Source organism: Xiphophorus maculatus, unplaced genomic scaffold (assembly GCF_002775205.1).
Source record: "Xiphophorus maculatus strain JP 163 A unplaced genomic scaffold, X_maculatus-5.0-male Unplaced_Scaffold_BN000161F, whole genome shotgun sequence".
NCBI classification, from domain to species: Eukaryota; Metazoa; Chordata; class Actinopteri; order Cyprinodontiformes; family Poeciliidae; genus Xiphophorus; species Xiphophorus maculatus.
In genome coordinates, this window is record NW_019369761.1 from 45,941 (window position 1) to 66,701 (window position 20,761).

A 20,761-nucleotide genomic window follows, 5' to 3' on the forward strand; every position below is an offset into this window, starting at 1 on the left:
GAGGAAAAAGCACCTGCCTGTGAACTTACCTGACCCTGATAATGAAGATGCATCAGAAGATGAGATCATCTCACCTCTGTATGATCCTTCTTCCTTCGAGCCTGTGAAATTCATCACTGTTGTTAATTCACCAGTACCTCCTGTCCAGCAATTTGTTCCACCTGCAGACCTACCTGAAGTTCCTGATCAGCCCCCATCCTCTGCTGCAGAAGAGGAGGAGGATTTGGAACAGGAACTCCCAGTTGTCACAGAGGAACCAAGGGAATTTCAACCTGTGGACAGAGAGGCAGTAAACATCAGTTCAAAAACTAATGATTCTGCAGGAGATGCTGCTGGAGATCCTGCTGCTGAGGGAGGTCCTGAGCCTGTCACTCCAGAGCCCTCCACCAATAATATGGAACCAGAAGTGGACTTAATTGTTCAAACAGAACCATCAAGCCCTGAAACAGAATCATCAAGTCCCGAAACAGAACCATCGAGTCTTGAGGGAGAACCATCTTTGCGGAGGTCAACCCGAGCAAGAAGACCACCAGAACATTTACAGTACTCCCAACTCGGTCACCCGCTGTTGAAGAGTATCCAGTTGTTGTTTCATGGACTGACCACTGCATTTACACATGCTCTTGAAGGGACTGAGGATGATGAACACATGACTGTTCCTGGTATTATCCAGCCAGCCATCCAGACTCAACCTGGTCCATGTACGGGGACGTGCATGGGATCAGGGGGGGAACATGTAACCCACGTGACCGCCACGCCCCAACCACCTTCCCTTTAAGCCGTCCCTTTAACAGCTGGGACCCTCATGTGTATTTCCGGGTTTCCACTGTGCTGCTGCTCACTGTTGGTTGTGGCGTTGGTTGTTAATAAAACAATCTAAAATCTCCAACTCGACTCATCGCTGAACGAATTCATCTCTAAAACTCGAGGATCTGCGGTTGGGCTTTGTTGATGCCTGGTTTACCTTCTGATGAGAACAAGTAACATCCACTTCCTCAGACAATCCGTTACTCGACGGTCAGGTTTTTTTTTTCTCCCCCTTCATCGACTCGCGTGCTGAAGGAGGATGGCGAGCTACCCACACACCACCTGGTGGTAGGAAAAAGAAAGACACTCTCCACACAGGAAAACCAAACAACACTTTCCATACAGGAAACAAAATAAACTCTAAGGGAGTATCTAAAGGAAAAGAACAATTCTCCCGTTGCTCTTGGACTTTTGAACTACATTTGGTTTTGAAGTATTATTGATTATTTCATTTTTGGTTTGTTCTTTTTCCCCCGTCCTTGTTTCTTTTGAACAATTTCTCTTTGTTTAGTTTTTGCTGTTAGTATTATTATTATTATTATTATTATCATTATTATTATTATCATTACTATTTCCACTGCAATAAATGGCAATATAAACAAAGCTCTTTGCATCAGTTGCATCAATTATCCACCCAATCATGACTCCATGCCGTACCTATTTCTGATTTTATAGAGTGGTTAACACTAAGCCCTGCAGTCAGACCTGCGCATTTAAGAAGAGCGTTACAAACAACTGAGATGGATGTGGGAAGTTTGAACCGGCAACCCATCAGTTACAGGAACCACAGTGGATACAACCAGTATAGCTGTAGTACCACCATCTACTGGGTTCAAGGATGAGGCACAACATACACTAAAGGAAAACTCAAAACTTTTAATGTTAAATGAAATGTTACACCTTTATTTCTTTCTAAAATACATATAAACATAAAAATAGTTTCAACATTAAAATACAGTAATCTAAATGCTGCAGCAGAACAGATTAAAATATTACAGCTAAAACAAGAGAAAAAAGCAAAATATTAAAAATAATCACATGTACTTTGTGCAATCAATGCATGAAAATTAGTTTGCGGTGAATTTTGCATTTCTTTAAAGTACAAATGATTTTTTTTTATTTGAATAGATTTTAATTAGGTAGAGTAAAACTGGTTAACATAATTTGAAAGAAATGAAATCAGATTCAATCTCATTTTACATTAAACACAAAATTAACACAAATACTGTTTTGTAGATTTTTTTTTAAAATACTCAACCATTATATACATTCTATTGTTGATTTAAAAAACTACAAAAATAAACCCCACTCACTCTCTATGGTACAGAATAATACAAATCAATCCCTCAAGTCCAATCATGTGAGAATGTTCTGGAAGGGAGTCCATGTCCGGTCAAACTCTGTTAATGCATGAAATAGTCAGTGGGCCCCCAAGCCTCTTCATCTATCAGCATCAGTACTGGCACTCCTCAGGGCTGTGTGCTGAGCCCTCTGCTCTTCATGTTGTTCACACACAACATACAGTTTGACATAAACAGTAAGTTAATACAATAACATACAGTTTATCATTATTGTTTATTGATACAGAATATACCAGAAAAATAAAACATCAATGAAGGAAAATGTGTCATGGTTGAACATCTCTAAGTATCCAAATGTGAAGATCAAAATGATCACATTTAACAAATACAACATAGGACATTTATGGAACATACTTCTACAGCTTTTCAACTGTGTGACGCGTCATGTGCTTAGTTAAATTATGTTTATTACTAAAACTTTTTAAACAGGTCACACATGAAAAAGGCTTTTCACCAGTGTGAATCCTTATGTGCTGAGTTAAATCCGGTTTTCGAATAAAACTTTTTCCACAGGTCACACATGAAAACGGCTTTTCACCTGTGTGAATCATCATGTGCTGAGTTAAACCCGGTTTTTGACAAAAACTTTTTCCACAGTTCACACATGAAAACGGCTTTTCACCAGTGTGAATCATCATGTGCCGAGTTAAATGCTGTTTTTCACTAAAACTTTTTCCACAGTTCACACATGAAAACGGCTTTTCACCAGTGTGAATCATCATGTGCTTAGTTAAATGCGTTTTTTGACTAAAGCTTTTTCCACAGTTCACACATGAAAAAGACTTTTCACCAGTGTGAATCATCATGTGCTGAGTTAAATGCGGTTTTTGACTAAAACTTTTTCCACAGGTCACACATGAAAACGGCTTTTCACCAGTGTGAATCATCATGTGCTTAGTTAAATTCGTTTTTTGACTAAAGCTTTTTCCACAGTTCACACATGAAAACGGCTTTTGACCAGTGTGAATCATCATGTGCTGAGTTAAAGCCAGTTTATAACCAAAACTTTTTCCACAGTTCACACATGAAAACGGCTTTTCACCTGTATGAGTTCTCATGTGTCCAGTTAAATGCTGTTTTCGACTAAAACTTTTTAAACAGGTCACACATGAAAACGGCTTTTCACCAGTATGAATCATCATGTGCTGAGTTAAAGCCCGTTTTCGAATAAAACTTTTTAAACAGGTCACACATGAAAACGGCTTTTCACCAGTATGAATCATCATGTGCTGAGTTAAAGCCCGTTTTCGAGTAAAACTTTTTCCACAGTTCACACATGAAAACGGCTTTTGACCCGTATGAGTTCTCATATGAACATCAAAAACAGATTTGAAAGACAAACGCTTTTTACAGATGACACATGAGAAAGGTTTTCTTCTTTCCTGATTTTGGTTCTCAGCTTCAGCAGTTTCCTGGAAGATGACTTGGTTCCTGTTTGGTTCTGATTCAGTGTGGTCTGCTTGCTCATCAACAGGAACCACCATGCAAGTATCAGTCTCCTGTTTTAATTCAATCTGTTCTTCACCCTGACTGCAGTAAACTTCTTTCTCTTCCACTTTTATCTGCTGGTGTTTTAGATCCTCCTGCTCTTCTTTTATCTGATGATTTTCAGGCTCTTCCTGTTCTTGTTTCACCTGCAGAGGTTCCAACTCCTCCTGGTCCAGAGTGGATCTCCTCTCCTGGTTATAAAGGTTACACTGCAGGCAATCTGGAGAAGAAAACAGAGAAAGAGTAATTGGTACCTTTTCTGAAGTAAATACGAGTAATTGTTCATCGTTTAAGACAGAAATGAACAAAAAAAAAAAACACCTTGAAAACTCAAGAGCGTAGACAGAGATACAGATCAGTCGATATATCCAGCTGACATTTGGGGAAATCTCAAATTAACGGATATGAAAAAAAATATTTTATTACAAAATTAATTGTAGTAGGGATTATTGTTAATATTTACCTGCAAATTTTATTATTTCAAGATACTATTTATTTTTATTACTTTGAATTATATTGAAATTTTACTTTAGTTCACATTATATCTTTATGGTTTATTTATAAACATGAGTTTATTTGTAGGTTAATAATTGTTTAGTTTTTGTTACTTTGTTATTAACTTTTCTAAGTTAGACATTAAGAACTGTGGATCCATTTTCTGTAAGTATAGGGACTGGTATAGGACCAGCATGCACTGGGTTGGGCCTGTGGGTTTTGACCAGAGCAGGAGAGGAAACAATGAAAAGTAGTGATGGTGAGATGCAGCTTCATGAAGCCCTGAGGAACTCCATCCAATCATTCGACTCATGAGCCGATGCACCGCGGTGCTTCATTTCTTCTACTGTGACATCAACTGGACAATATATGTAAAATAGGCAACGTGAAAACAACACGAAGCTTTACAATGAATAAACAAGTTTAAAATGTTTGTGATTCTGATACATAAATTCTGATTAATCTGGTTGTATGAAACAATGACTGGATCCAAAAGAAAACTAGAAACAAATAGAAAAGAGGGTTGTGATTGGCTTGTTACTCGCTATGTCACCAGGGACAACGATTTATTACTAAAAAATAAAAACTTTAACTGCTCAGGTTTAGGTGAGTTCTCTGTCTTACCCGCTTCATTACTCAACACATCACTAATGTAAAGTTTGATCTTTGTTATTTGCTTGTCAAACTGGAAAAAAATAAACTATAAAAGCAATTTTCAAGTTGTTTGGACATTGAACATCTTTTATTTATGTAACTGTTTGGTGTATTAGTTGAAAACGGCGTAAAAATAAAGAAACTGTAAATTCCCACTCATATTGGGCCCATGAATGCACCTTTGCCCATAGTCACTGTGCCCTTTTTCCCCATAAACTATAAATAAACGCCTCATGGACCGCTCTTGCCTATTGTTACTGAAGAGATTTAAGGCGGCCATCTTGGAGCGGTCGACCGTTCCACTCAGCTTTATGTTTAACAGACTCAATGACGTATCAGCGCATTTATCAATCATAACTTGCTAAATACTAAACAGATATTCACCAATTTTTCTGTAAACCTTATTAAAAGGTTAGCAACATTTACAAGGAAATGATTTTTAAAGTATTTTTGAATGACTGATATAAGGTTGAGCATATTTAACTATTCTTAGTGGGGAAAACAGAATAGAGTCAGAATAGAATGTGTTGATATTTCTGTATTATGATTATTTTACAAAGCACACAACCAGTCATAATTTTTGAAATATGTTATTTAGTAATATCAGTACATATTTATATAAATATACAAACACAAAATAATACAATCAGAGAGAAATAAAGATGCTTAAGTAATTATTAATGCTGAATAATATGCATTAAACTACACATATTTATATGGACATGCGTATATACATAATATCTATATAGGTTTTATTCATGTTTTCCAGCCGATGAGGAGCTTAAGAGAGATTCAGCAGCTGAGATTCATCAGTGCAGTGAATCCGTCTCTCCTTAAAGACATTCCCCACTTCTTCCTCACATGGTCTTTATGAAACCTTCAAAACAAAAACAGGAGCTATTTTACTTTAGACAGAGTGAAAGAATTTCATATAAATAAGAGTCTTTCCCACCTTGTGTGGAATAATCTAAATCAATGTTAGGGAAAGAGATCCAAAAAGTGGTGAAATCAACCTTTATTGAAGTTTAACTAATTAGAAAAAGGTTTCACAAATCCCTAACATGGTTCTGAATATTCTGCTGTTAGAGCAGAATAATGCAGCTCAGGTCTGAAGAGTCCAGGTGTTGTAGTTTTTAAACTAGAATCGAATAAGATGCGGAAGCTAGTGAAAAATTAGGTGGAATAACCCTTTAGCCATTTCCCGAATCGGAAACCAAATTCAGCTTCGTGTATATGAGCCATTTTCACAGCGTAATTCTGATGTCTGCGTTCATTTACCTGTTAAAAATCATTTATACGGGAAAAGAATATTTACTAAAATGATCCTCATACAGAAAGGTGCAGACATTTAGACCTTAACCTGCATCCAAACGCTGGTGGTTCCTACCTATTCGGTGTAAGATTATCTGGGGCCTCCGGGAGAAATCCAGCAGTCTGCGATGATCATCCATCTCTTCCTCCGACTTGACGATGATTTCTTTAAACTCTGTGAATGTTTCTTCAGCAGCAGTTAACGGCTCGTTGATAAACTCGTTTAGAGAAACAGTCGAACATTCAACCAAACAGACCATGCGCCATTTTCTTTGTCTTCTTCTTCTTCTTTGGGATTTTATGACTGTCGTTCATTCATGTCATTGCATTACCGCCACCTTGTGGATCTTACGATCATCACATCTAAAGATTTCTCATACAGTGCCAGTTCTCTTTGAAAGACGTAAAATCTTTTCTTCCACTTTATCTAATTAAAACAAATACAATATTATTATTCCAGTTTTCCACAAATCCAAAGTTAATTTTGTCTTCTGATTCGTATCTCCTACATCCCGCAACATGTTTCACAGTTTCTTCACTCCACCAGATCAGAACCTTTCCTATAGTTTCCGTATATCCACAATGATCGCTGCTGCTTTGTTCGGAGTTACCGCTGGTTCCGCCCATCCTGTGGCTTATTGAGAGCCGATCAGCACCGGCTTGTTCATTTAACCCTCCTGTTATGTTCGTTTCTAGGGTACAGCAAAAATGTTCGTGGGTCAATTTGAACCGGGGAGTGTTTAATCATGCTATAGAGTCCGAAACCAAAAAAAACCCTCCAAGACATATTTATATCTGATTATTAACTCCAATACTAATCATTTCAATCAATATTTGTGCAATGGTGTTTTTTTATTTCTCAGCAATTAAGGATCAATAACATCAACCCACTCATTTACTCATTTGGACATAAAAAATGGAATTTACATTTTTTTATGTCCACTAAAAAAAACCTAGACACAAAAAAACTATAATTTCCTTGAAATTGATCTTTGGTGAAACATTTTATATTATACTTTTTTTTTAATGTGTGGTCTTTATAATTAAATTTGAGACACACATACTGTTCTTAGTCAAATTGTCCCGCTGATTAAAATCAAGAGAAATGAGTCATGCAGAGAATATTTATGTTTTCCTCCACTTCTGCTGAGTGTCACTCAGTGTGGGTGGAGCTTATCCACGGGAACAGAAAAGATTCCCATCAAAAGTTGTGTGAATGTAGTGGTTATAAAACTGTTTTAGACAACCAAAAGGGAAAACAAGATCTAGTGATCTGCGATCGATTATTTTGGTCTTTCAAGTTCAGTGCTACAGACAGATACAGTAAAAGGTAGCCTAAGTTTAATGAAGTTTAAAAACAATGTATTTGGGGCCTGCCCATAGCAATGCATAGGGATGAAATCCCTATGCATTGCATGGCAGGCACCTATTGTTCTACACCTCAAAATAACTGCCGCTTCCTACTACCGTTAATGCGGCTCGTACCGCTGCATGCCCCCTCACAATATATATATCAAAACGTGAGGCTCAATCCCGTGAGGGGAGCTATTACTTTTGTTGGCATTTCGAGTAACTGTGGCGACATAATTAACAAAAAACGAGCCAAATTTAACTCAAAACAAAAGTCTAACTGACACAAAACAGTGTCAGTTAGACTCAAAATAGACATAGAATTTAGTCTGCCTCTCTGAACTGCTCTTTAGAACTACAATGACTGAAGGTTAGAACTACAACATGGCGGACACTGAGTGCCTACAAAAGAGGTCTGAGCTGAATGTCAGAACTACAAACATGGTGGAACTGTCAGTTACTACAGAGGAGGACTGAGCTGGCCTTTAGAACTACTTGTGTTTTGGGCTTTTTATAACTGATTTTACCCAACCATTGTTACACATGGGATTAGTGTGGCAATTTAAAATGAAGCTTACTGAAAATTTCAAAATAAAAGCCTTGAATATTTTTACATCATGTAGTTGCTCTTTTTGGCTTTATTTGACTTTTTCATCCAAAGCACTGTTACACATGATATTAGTTTAGCTCTTTGAAATGAAGCATACTGAAAATTTCAAAATAAAAGCCTTGAATATTTTTACATCAGATAATTGCTCTTTTTGGCTTTATGTGACTTTTTTATCCAAAGCACTGTTACACATGGGATTAGTGTGGCAATTTAAAATTAAGCTTAACAAAAATTTCAAAATAAAAGCCTTGACAATTTTTACATCAGATAATTGCTCTTTTGAGCATTATATAACTGATTTAACCCAGCAATTGTTACACATGGGATTAGTTTGGCACTTTGAAATGAAGCTTAACAAAAATTTCAAAATAAAAGCCTTGAGAAATCTTACATTAGGTAATTGCTCTTTTGAGCAATAAATAACTGATTTAACCCAATGACTATTAGACATGGGATTAGTTTGGACCTTTGAAATTAAGCTTAACAAAAATGTCAAAATAAAAGCCTCAACATGCCCCTGAGGTTAGTGCATCGCCACAGGCAGTGCAATAATATTATTCTGCATTATCTTTTTCTCTCAGGTCAGGGAACTGCCTTGCGCAGCAAGGCAGTTCATTAGCATTAGCATTTTAGCTTAAATAAGCTATTAGCTATTTATTTGACTTATTAGCCATGTTTAGTCTACTGAATGGAGTAATACCATTATAGAAAACATCCCAGTGATGTCCCACATGCTACTGACAGCAATCACGCTAACATTAGCATTTTTGCTAATTTTAGCTGATACACTTACTTTATCATACTGAATGGTGCAAGTCAATGTTAGTAAACATTCTTGTCATTGTATTCATATGATTGCAGCTTTCTTTAGCATTGATGCTAATTTGTAGCATCAGAACGTTGGGTCCAAACCGACGGGCACACTTTGGCAGGCCCCGGTTAAATTTCTTCAGGAATTTTCTAGTTTTCTTTAATGTTACTTTTCCGGCTATGTTTGGTTATAATTCTTGAAAAGTTCAACCTTTTAGATTTTAAGTTATGAGGGTTTAATCATTCGGGTTTCGATTGGTTTTGTCTGATCGGATGTAGGGGAACGCGACGCTTCTGCTCCTCCATTACATCACTGGAGACGAAAGCAGTGACATCGTGTCCGTGTTTTCATTATTCCCCTACTGATAGAGTTCTTACTCATAAGGGGCGTAACATGAACACCTGCTTTCTCGCAGTTTCCTAGTGAAGTAAAGAGCAGGGACGTGCGGTGAGGTGCAATGCTGGTGAGGCGCTGACTTAATTATAATCAGATATACAAATATAGACCGCCTGCATGTTATTGTTTACATAAGGAAATTTCGCGCGTGCAGACAACACTCCATAGCCACGCTGCCGCGGTAGAATAATTCTGTTAACTCAATAAAATTTGGAAATTTAGATATTATTAATTTCGTGCTATGTTTCACAGCAAAGGAAAACCCGTTAAAGTACAACTCAAAACCACGTCTTTCTCCCTCTCTGCATTGGCCAGGCTACACACAGCAACTGACAACAACGCCCCTAAAAAAAACACTAAATATTTCCCACACAAAGAACAAAGCATTCAGTCTGTTGCAGTAGCATGGTTTTCAGCTTAATGTTTATTTTGCGGTTATTAATAAGTGATTGCTGTGATATGAGGAAAAAACTATAAATATGTCGCTGCACTTGACTTTACTGTATGGCTAGCTCGCTGTTACAGTCTCTTACTCTACAGTTGTGGAGTCACAATGTCAGGGATCATGAGCGCCCCCTGCCATGAGGCAAGAGAACTGCCTGCCTCACCTCGAATCTGTTCTCTGCCTTTCTGATCGCTCCTCAGCACACGAAACACGTTACACACACAGTTGGTGACAAAAAAAACTGTACATTATATACATAAGCTAAATTATGGAAATTCAGTTCATATATTAAATGTTTATTAACCATTTTACTGGCGACGCACAGACAGGAGGAACATGCTCTCATAAAATGGCATTTAGAGAGAGGTTGATCAATCCCAGGTGAGGCTCAGCTGCTGCTGCCTCACCAGCTTCGCTTCCGCGCATTTGAATGGGATAACGCGAAAATTCAGCAATTTTGAAGAGAAAAAATAATCAGAAATGGTTAAGCTAAATAAAAAATAAATACTTTACAGTACAAACCACAGGCTGAAAATAGCTATATGAATTATTTTGTCATATTTTTCCATTATGACAGGTGAAGCTCTGCCTCACTTGCCTCCCCTGACCGCACGTCACTGGTAAAGAGAGTAGTGATAAAGTGGGCTTGTGTGAGTGGGGGTGTCTGTGTGTGTGTGTGTGTGGGTGTGTGTGTGTGTGTGGTGAAATATGGTTCATAGCTGCAAGGAAACATATAGAATTGGACATTTTTTAAAATCTTATTTTGCACTTTAACCTGACTGCCGGGTCAAATTGACCCAAACAGTACCTATGTAAAAGTAGACGTAGGGGTTGGTACAAATGTGTAAAATGAATAAATTTTCAATTTATATGTAGAGTGCACCTATTAAGACAAATAGAAAAAGTTTCATGCAAAAAAATACTTGCAACTATTAAAAAAAAATAATTAAACTTTAAAACGGGTCAATTTGACCTGGAACTTAACAGGAGGGTTAAATGTGCGGTGCTGGTGGTCGAGTGTGAAGGACTTTTAACGGGTTTTTCTACTTGAATTTTCTACTGGTATTTTAATAATAGTTTGTATTTATTTCTTTGTTAGCTCTCAGGATTGAAGGTGGTGCGTTTGGCCCAGATGGTGGCGCCCCCTGTTGCTGTGGCTGTCCCGTGATCAACATAAATCGATGGAGGGAAATCCAACGAGTGTTTGTGACGTCACGGTGTTTGGCGATTCTTTGCTCGGTTCTTTGATTCTTTGCCAGGTGGCGTTGTTGGCAACAAACTAAATAATTGTGTATTTTTACCATCGATTGCCTCACTAATATTTATTTAGCTAATGTTAGCTTATACACTCTTTCTTCTGCACTAGATGGGTTTAATGCTATTACTCTCTTTAATACTGAAATTATTCAATATATGACCTTATATTTTATGTTTGCAAGCATTTCTATGTCATATTTAAAGTTTTAAGCAGGGTTATTGGTACTGATTTTAAATTATTCAGTTTAGCTGACAGCTTTGCACTGTTTAACTTTTTTCTGCTGCTTCTACTCATTTCATTTCAGCAAGTGTTCTGCAGTTTAACTCAAATGTTTCTACAATTTTCAGCAGTTACATTCAGCACTAACACGACATTTTCACAGGAAAGGCAAATGTTCTACTTACTTTCTAAGACACTAATAATATATCTATGTGTGGAGGTTAAATTAGTTCCAGCATTAGAAACATGGTAATCTATAATAGAAAACAGCTGCAGCAGAACAGAGAAAAATATAACTAAGACAAAAGACACAACATATTATTGAAGAAAATATTCAACCATATTTTCTACAATCAAGAAAAATTAATGCATGAAAATTAATTTATAGTGAATATTTCATTTTCTATAGAGTAAATGTTTTTTAAAAATTTCTTCATAAAGCTTTTACATAGTTAGAGTTAGACTGGTTAATATAATTTAAAACAAATAACAGCATAAGTTGCAATATCATCTTGTTTCAAAGAGAAACCTATCAAAGATTTTATTGTATATATGTTTGAGAATGCACAACCATTAATGAAAATGTTCAATTAGAGCTAATAAACAGAGGTGAATAAATTAATTATAACTTTTCTATCAATTATAAATATTATAATTTTATAACCTTGTTTAAGAACTGATTTCCTAAAATGACTTATGACAAAATAAATTGTCACATGGTGACATGACTACTTCAGTAACTAACCCGTATTTGGCTTGGACAGATCTGGCCCAGGTGAGGCATGCCTCATGTGAACCGTGCCATCACTGCCAGATCTTTCCTGAGTCTGGCTGACATCCAATTTGCCATGCCAGAGGTTTGCCAGATGTGTCAGCAGAATGCCAGATCCGGTTCAGGTCGGTCTGCTGTGTGGGAACCGGCGAAGGCTCGCTCCTCTGGTCACCGTTTGCTGGTGGTCCTGGTTCTGGTTGGTTGTTGAATCTCTATGTATGAGAAATGTAAGTGGGTGTATGGCGTCCATTTTTGTTGTTTATTTTGACATTATCTACATGGGTTTGAATGTCTGGGTGTACACATGAGAATGGGAACATGTGATCTTGTCTCTGTGTGCCTGGTCTGTCTGTCAGGTTTGGTCTCTGGCTCCCTCCTCTCTGTGATCACCTTTATATCAAGTTGGGTGAGAGGAGGGGGCCCCTATAAAACTTTTCTCTCACCTTTCTTTTCTCTCCCGCTTTCTTCTCCGTCTCATTACAATTTAATAAAATAAACCCAAAGCAGTTTCCAATAAAGTTTCATGTAATTATATCAGGGGGAAGCCATAATGGTCCACTTATGCAAGTCTTTAGGGCTTAACCTTGGTACTCGACAATGCTGAGTGTCACACTGTCAGACAGGACAAGTTTAATACAAAACACAACAAAAAGACAAAATGCAAGTGTATAGTCAATGGTAAATGTATGTATAGCGATTTATCTAGTGTAGAGGATGCCAAAGTGCTTTACATGCTGATGGTGGTAAGCTACATTGTAGCCCAGCTGCCCTAGGGCAGACTGAGAAGCTGCTACACAATGGGCGCCATCGGACTTCTGACTAACAGCAGGCAAGGCAGGTTTGGTGCCTTGCTCAAGGACTCAACAACTGAGATGGATGTGGGAAGTTTGAACCGGCAACCCATCAGTTACAGGAACCACAGTGGCTACAACCAGTTTAGCTGTAGTACCACCATCTACTGGGTTCAAGTATAAGGCACAACATACACTAAAGGAAAACTCAAAACTTTAATGTTAAATGAAATGTTACATGTTTATTTCTTTCTAAAATACATATAAACATAAAAATAGTTTCAACATTAAAATACAGTAATCTAAATGCTGCAGCAGAACAGATTAAAATATTACAGATAAAACAAGAGAAAAAAGCAAAATATTAAAAATAATTACATGTACTTTGTGCAATCAATGCATGAAAATTAGTTTGCGGTGAATTTTGCATTTCTTTAAAGTACAAATGATTTTTTTTATTTGAATAGATTTTAATTAGGTAGAGTAAAACTGGTTAACATAATTTGAAAGAAATAAAATCAGATTCAATCTCATTTTACATTAAACACAAAATTAACACAAATACTGTTTTGTAGATTTTTTTTTAAAACACTCAACCATTATATACATTCTATTGTTGATTTAAAAAACTACAAAAATAAACCCCACTAACACTCTCTATAGTACAGAATAATACAAATCAATCCCTCAAGTCCAATCATGTGAGAATGTTCTGGAAGGGAGTCCATGTCCGGTCAAACTCTGTTAATGCATGAAATAGTCAGTGGGCCCCCAAGCCTCTTCATCTATCAGCATCAGTACTGGCACTCCTCAGGGCTGTGTGCTGAGCCCTCTGCTCTTCACGTTGTACACACACAACATACAGTTTGACATAAACAGTATGTTAATACAACAACATACAGTTTATCATTATTGTTTTTTGATACAGAATATACCAGAAAAATAAAACATCAATGAAGGAAAATGTGTCATGGTTGAACATCTCTAAGTAACCAAATGTGAAGATCAAAATGATCACATTTAACAAATACAACATAGGACATTTATGGAACATACTTCTACAGCTTTTCAACTGTGTGACGCGTCATGTGCTTAGTTAAACAATGTTTATTACTAAAACTTTTTAAACAGGTCACACATGAAAACGGCTTTTCACCAGTGTGAATCCTCATGTGCTGAGTTAAAGCCGATTTATGCCTAAAAATTTTTCCACAGGTCACACATGAAAACGGCTTTTCACCTGTGTGAATCATCATGTGCTGAGTTAAAGCCGATTTATGCCTAAAAATTTTTCCACAGGTCACACATGAAAACGGCTTTTCACCAGAGTGAATCATCATGTGCTGAGTTAAATCCTGTTTTCGAATAAAACTTTTTCCACAGGTCACACATGAAAACGGCTTTTCACCAGTGTGACCCCTAATGTGCCGAATTAAATTTTGTTTTTGACAAAAGCTTTTTCCACAATTTCCACATGAAAACGGCTTTTCACCAGTGTGAATCATCATGTGCTGAGTTAAATCCTGTTTTCGAATAAAACTTTTTCCACAGGTCACACATGAAAACGGCTTTTCACCTGTGTGAATATTCATGTGCTGAGTAAAATCCTGTTTTCGACTAAATCTCTTTCCACAGTTCACACACGAAAACGGCTTTTCACCAGTGTGAATCATCATGTGCTGAGTTAAAACATGTTTTTGACTAAAACTTTTTCCACAGGTCACACATGAAAACGGCTTTTCACCCGTGTGAATCATCATATGCTTAGTTAAATACTGTTTTTGACGAAAACATTCTCCACAATTCACACATGAAAACGGCTTTTCACCAGTATGAATCATCACATGACGAGTTAAATCATGTTTTTGAATAAAACTCTTTCCACACTTCACACATGAAAACGGCTTTTCACCCGTATGAGTTCTCATAAGAGCATCAAAAACAGATTTGAAAGCCAAACGCTTTTCACAGATGACACTTGAGAAAGGTTTTCGTCTTTCTTGATTTTGGTTCTCAGCTTCAGCAGCTTCCTGGAAGATGACTTGGTTCCTGTTTGGTTCTGATTCAGTGTGGTCTGTTTGCTCATCAACAGGAACCACCATGCAGGTATCAGTCTCCTGTTTTAATTCAATCTGTTCTTCACCCTGACTGCAGTAAACTTCTCTCTCTTCCACTTTTATCTGATGATCGTCTGGCTCTTCCTGTTCTTGTTTCACCTGCAGAGGTTCCAACTCCTCCTGGTACAGAGTGGATCTCCTCTCCTGGTTATAAACGTTACACTTCAGGGAATCTGGACAAGAAAACAGAGAAAGAGTAATTGCTACCTTTTCTGAAATAAATACGAGAAATTGTTCATCTTTCAAGACAGAAATGAATAAAAAAAACCAATTGATAATTCAAGAGCGTAGACAGAGATACAGATCAGTCGATATATCCAGCTGACATTTGGGGAATTCTCAAATTAACGGATATGAAGAAAAATATTTTATTACAAAATTAATTGTAGTAGGGATTATTGTTAATATTTACCTGCAAATTGTATTATTTCAAGATACTATTTATTTTTATCACTTTGAAATATATTGAAATTTTACTTTAGTTCACTTTATATCTTTATGGTTTATTTATAAACATGAGTTTATTTGTAGGTTAATAGCTGTTTAGTTTTTGTTCCTTTGTTATTAACTTTTCTAAGTTAGACATTAAGAACTGTGGGTCCATTTTCTGTAAGTATAGGGACTGGTATAGGACCAGCATGCACTGGGTTGGGCCTGTGGGTTTTGACCAGAGCAGGAGAGGAAACAATGAAAAGTAGTGATGGTGAGATGCAGCTTCATGAAGCCCTGAGGAACTCCATCCAATCATTCGACTCATGAGCCGATGCACCGCGGTGCTTCTTTTGCTCTACTGTGACATCAACTGGACAATATATGTAAAATAGGCAACGTGAAAACAACATGAAGCTTTACAATAAATAAACAAGTTTAAAATGTTTGTGATTCTGATACATAAATTCTGATTAATCTGGTTGTATGAAACAATGGCTGGATCCAAAAGAAAACTAGAAACAAATAGAAAAGAGGGTTGTGATTGGCTTGTTACTCGCTGTGTCACCAGGGACAACGATTTATTACTAAAAAATAAAAACTGTAACTGCTCAGGTTTAGGTGAGTTCTCTGTCTTACCCGCTTCATTACTCAACACATCACTAATGAAAAGTTTGATCTTTGTTATTTGCTTGTCAAACTGGAAAAAATAAACTATAAAAGCAATTTTCAAGTTGTTTGGACATTGAACTTCTTTTATTTATGTAACTGTTTGGTGTATTAGTTGAAAACGGCGTAAAAATAAAGAAACTGTAAATTCCCACTCATATTTGGCCCATGAATGCACCTTTGCCCATAGTCATTGTGCCCCTTTTCCCCATAAACTATAAATAAACGCCTCATGGACCGCTCTTGCCTATTGTTACTGAAGAGATTTAAGGCGGCCATCTTGGAGCGGTCGACCGTTCCACTCAGCTTTATGTTTAACAGACTCAATGACGTATCAGCGCATTTATCAATCATAACTCGCTAAATACTAAACAGATATTCACCAATTTTTCTGTAAACCTTATTAAAAGGTTAGCAACATTTACAAGGAAATGATTTTTAAAGTAGTTTTGAATGACTGATATAAGGTTGAGCATATTTAACTATTCTTAGTGGGGAAAACAGAATAGAGTCAGAATAGAATGTGTTGATATTTCTGTATTATGATTATTTTACAAAGCACACAACCAGTCATAATTTTTTAAATATATTATTTAGTAATATCAATACATATTTATATAAATATACAAACACAAAATAATACAATCAGAGAGAAATAAAGATGCTTAAGTAATTATTAATGCTGAATAATATGCATTAAACTACACATATTTATATGGACATGCGTATATACATAATATCTACATAGGTTTTATTCATGTTTTCCAGCCGAGGAGGAGCTTAACCCTTTGATGCACAACATGGGTCAAAAATTACCTGCATTCATTTTCCATGTTATTTCATGCTGACTGAGTTTTTCTTTGCTCTGTGTTTCGAAATCAATTTATTTTATGATTGAATATTCCAAGTATTCTTTAAATATCTTGTTTTTAATTACCACAGATCATTAATTTATTTTTTTATTTCCTACTTTATGAACAAACATAATTTTTATATTACTATACATGGGTCATCCAAGTGTGATTTAAAATTAAATGTCTTAATACTATAAAACAAAAATGTTTCAAGTAATTACTTTAGTAGTGAATGGGGCCAAACAGTTATTTATTTAATACTTGCAACACGTTTGTCATTTTATCACACATACACATAAATCCTGATAACAGATAACAGCTATTGAACTGAACATTATCTGTGGTTGAACAACTGTAAACTGGTGAAATGTGACCAAACAAAATAAAACACAACTGAACACATTAGTAGAACACAAACTGCCATCTCAATTTTTGCATGCCTCACAAATGATCACTAATTTTTTGTGCTCCTTGCACACCGGCCTAGTGCACTGGGAACACTAGCTGCTGGCTTTTCTGTCTTTCGAAACTGGGCAGATCGCGCACCTCTTCCTCTTCCTCTTCCTTTGGCCCTCCTGTCTGATGTCCTCTTGTAGCTGAGTGGTGGCTGTGTCTTTTTTTAACCCACACCTTCCCATTGCCTCAATAATATGCTTCTGGAGTTTGGGTGTGCCCTCCAGGCGCCTCTTCATATGTGGCATGACGAGCTCTTTGCCCAGCTCCTTGATAAATAGTCGTCGTGCATTACTCGCACCACCCATATAATCAGGGTATTGTGCACTGAAGTTGGTGTAGGCATTGAGTGTGGCAACATCCAGCATATTGTACCAGAGAACCATGGGTCACCTCCTTGTTCTCCGCAGACATGTGTAGTTGCTAACCATTTGATCCATTGTGTCCACTCCTCCTTTCGTTTTATTGTAGTACTGGATCACTTCTGGTTTCTTCTTCTGACTGCTGTTATCCACTGCTTTGTCATCATGCATGGTGCTCAGTAGGACAACAGCCTTTCCTTTCTTCTGCACATAGCTCACCATGGTCATGTTGCCATAGAATCCAAATTCTGAGCTATGAAGCTCCCATGATTTGGATGGCTTCATGATAGATGGTATGTCAGGCTTGTTCTGGCGAAGAGTCCCAACGATGGTCAAGACACAAGGACAGTTCCCACCAAATGCTGTAGTAAATGCATGCAGGTCGTTTCTGACCCATGTGTGTAAACTTGATGTAGAATTACAAAAGCTGTGCTTGTTCATAACTTAAGAGAGAAAAAATAAAAATGATGATTTGTGGTAAACAAAAACAAGATATTTACTGCATATCTGGAAACGTAAATGATAAAATTAATTTATTTCAAAAGTATATCATAGAAACACTCAACCATACATGAAGTAACCTGGAAAATGAATGCGGGTCGTTTATGACCCATTTTGTGCGTTAGAAGGGTAGTGATACAAAAAGGGTTTTTGTTCAAAAAGTAAGAAAGGAAAAAATTAATTAAGGATGTATGATGATCAAAAACAAGTTAATTGAGGAATACCTTGAATACTGAATGATGAAATTAATTTATTGCAAAGATATAGAAGATAAAAACTCAGCCGGGTCACTTTTGACCCATGTTTTGCATCAAAGGGTTAAGAGAGATTCAGCAGCTGAGATTCATCAGTGCAGTGAATCCGTCTCTCCTTAAAGACATTCCCCACTTCTTCCTCACATGGTCTTTATGAAACCTTCAAAACAAAAACAGGAGCTATTTTACTTTAGACAGAGTGAAAGAATTTCATATAAATAAGAGTCTTTGCCACCTTGTGTGGAATAATCTAAATCAATGTTAGGGAAAGAGATCCAAAAAGTGGTGAAATCAACCTTTATTGAAGTTTAACTAATTAGAAAAAGGTTTCACAAATCCCAAACATGGCTCTGAATATTCTGCTGTTAGAGCAGAATAATCCAGCTCAGGTCTGAAGAGTCCAGGTGTTGTAGTTTTTAAACTAGAATCGAATAAGATGCGGAAGCTAGTGAAAAATTAGGTGGAATAACCCTTTAGCCATTTCCCGAATCGGAAACTAAATTCAGCTTCGTGTATATGAGCCATTTTCACAGCGTAATTCTGATTCCTGCGTTCATTTACCGGTTAACAAAACATTTATACGGGAAAAGAACATTTACTAAAATGATCCTCATACAGAAAGGTGCAGACATTTAGACCTTAACCTGCATCCAAACGCTGGTGGTTCCTACCTATTCGGTGTAAGATTATCTGGGGCCTCCGGGAGAAATCCAGCAGTCTGCGATGATCATCCATCTCTTCCTCCGACTTGACGATGATTTCTTTAAACTCTGTGAATGTTTCTTCAGCAGCAGTTAACGGCTCGTTGATAAACTCGTTTAGAGAAACAGTCGAACATTCAACCAAACAGACCATGCGCCATTTTCTTTGTCTTCTTCTTCTTCTTCTTTGGGATTTTATGACTGTCGTTCATTCATGTCATTGCATTACCGCCACCTTGTGGATCTTACGATCATCACATCTAAAGATTTCTCATACAGTGCCAGTTCTCTTTGAAAGACGTAAAATCTTTTCTTCCACTTTATCTAAATAAAACAAATACAATATTAGTATTCCATTTTTCCACAAATCCAAAGTTAATATTGTCTTCTGATTCGTATCTCCTACATCCCGCAACATGTTTCACAGTTTCTTCACTCCACCAGATCAGAACCTTTCCTATAGTTTCCGTATATCCACAATGATCGCTGCTGCCTTGTTCGGAGTTACCGCTGGTTCCGCCCATCCTGTGGCTTATTGAGAGCCGATCAGCACCGGCTTGTTCATTTAATTGTGCGGTGCTGGTGGTCGAGTGTAAAAGACTTTTAACGGTTTTATCTATTTGAATTTTCTACCGGTATTTTAATAATACTGTAGTTTCTTTCTACTGCACTAGATGGGTTAAATGCTATTACTCTCTTTAATACTGAAATTATTCAATATATGACCTTAAATTTTACCTTTGCAAGCATTACTATGTCATATTTAAAGTTTTAAGGAGGGATGTTGGATGTAATTTTAAGTTATTCAGTTTAGCTGACAGGTTTGCACTGTTTAACTTTTTTCTGCTGCTTCTACTCATTTCATTTCAGCAAGTGTTCTGCAGTTGAACTCAAATGTTTCTACAATTTTCAGCAGTAACATTCAGCACTAACACGACATTTTCACAGGAAAGGCAAATGTTCTACTAACTTTCTAAGACAATAATAATATTTCTATGTGTGGAGGTTAAATTAGTTCCAGCATTAGAAACATGCGTAACCGGGTTCTGCTTCACTCCACTGTACCAGGCCGGCCCCAGTAACCCCTCGACTCTGCGTTGTGTAGATTTTTAATGAAGACGAGAAGTTTCTGGTTTATCAAGTTTATTTCCTGAATGTGAACATATGGGGAGTTCAGATCAGTGCAACGGCTCCGCTTCATTCAGCACACTACAACAGAGCGTTAAGTTAGCCTTTAGCTTAGCACATGAAGTGTTTGATAATTTTAACTAAACTAAAAGTACAAAAATTGGTGCTAGGCACACATCTAGTAATTAATAAATTTCACACTATTTGTCCAAGTTAATAAAAATTATGTTGCTAACACGTTTCTACTGTGTGCTGAAAAACGCAACTCACCTCTCGTGCAGCTTTCACAGACTGGCACTGAGTGCAGGAGCCAGCAACATTTAACCAGCCACACAGAGAGGGGGCGCTATTTCCCCAAATGCACTGATCCATATAAAGCAAGTGGGATTCTACAACTTAAACCTAAACACTGTTACACATGGTAATCTATAATAGAAAACAGCTGCAGCAGAACAGAGAAAAATATAACTAAGACAAAAGACACAACAAATTATTGAAGAAAATATTCAACCATATTTTCTACAA

At 36.9% G+C, this 20,761-nt stretch overlaps 1 protein-coding gene across 1 annotated transcript; it reads right to left on the reverse strand.

The window, feature by feature from the left end:
- Positions 1–13,862: 13,862 nt before the first annotated feature.
- Positions 13,863–14,846, reverse strand: LOC111607841 (gastrula zinc finger protein XlCGF8.2DB-like; the record flags this gene model as incomplete). The annotated part of the gene is made up of 1 exon (XM_023330050.1): positions 13,863–14,846. A coding segment is annotated over exon 1 (834 nt), but the record flags the coding sequence as incomplete, so codon positions are not given.
- Between the last annotated feature and the right edge of the window lie 5,915 nt (positions 14,847–20,761).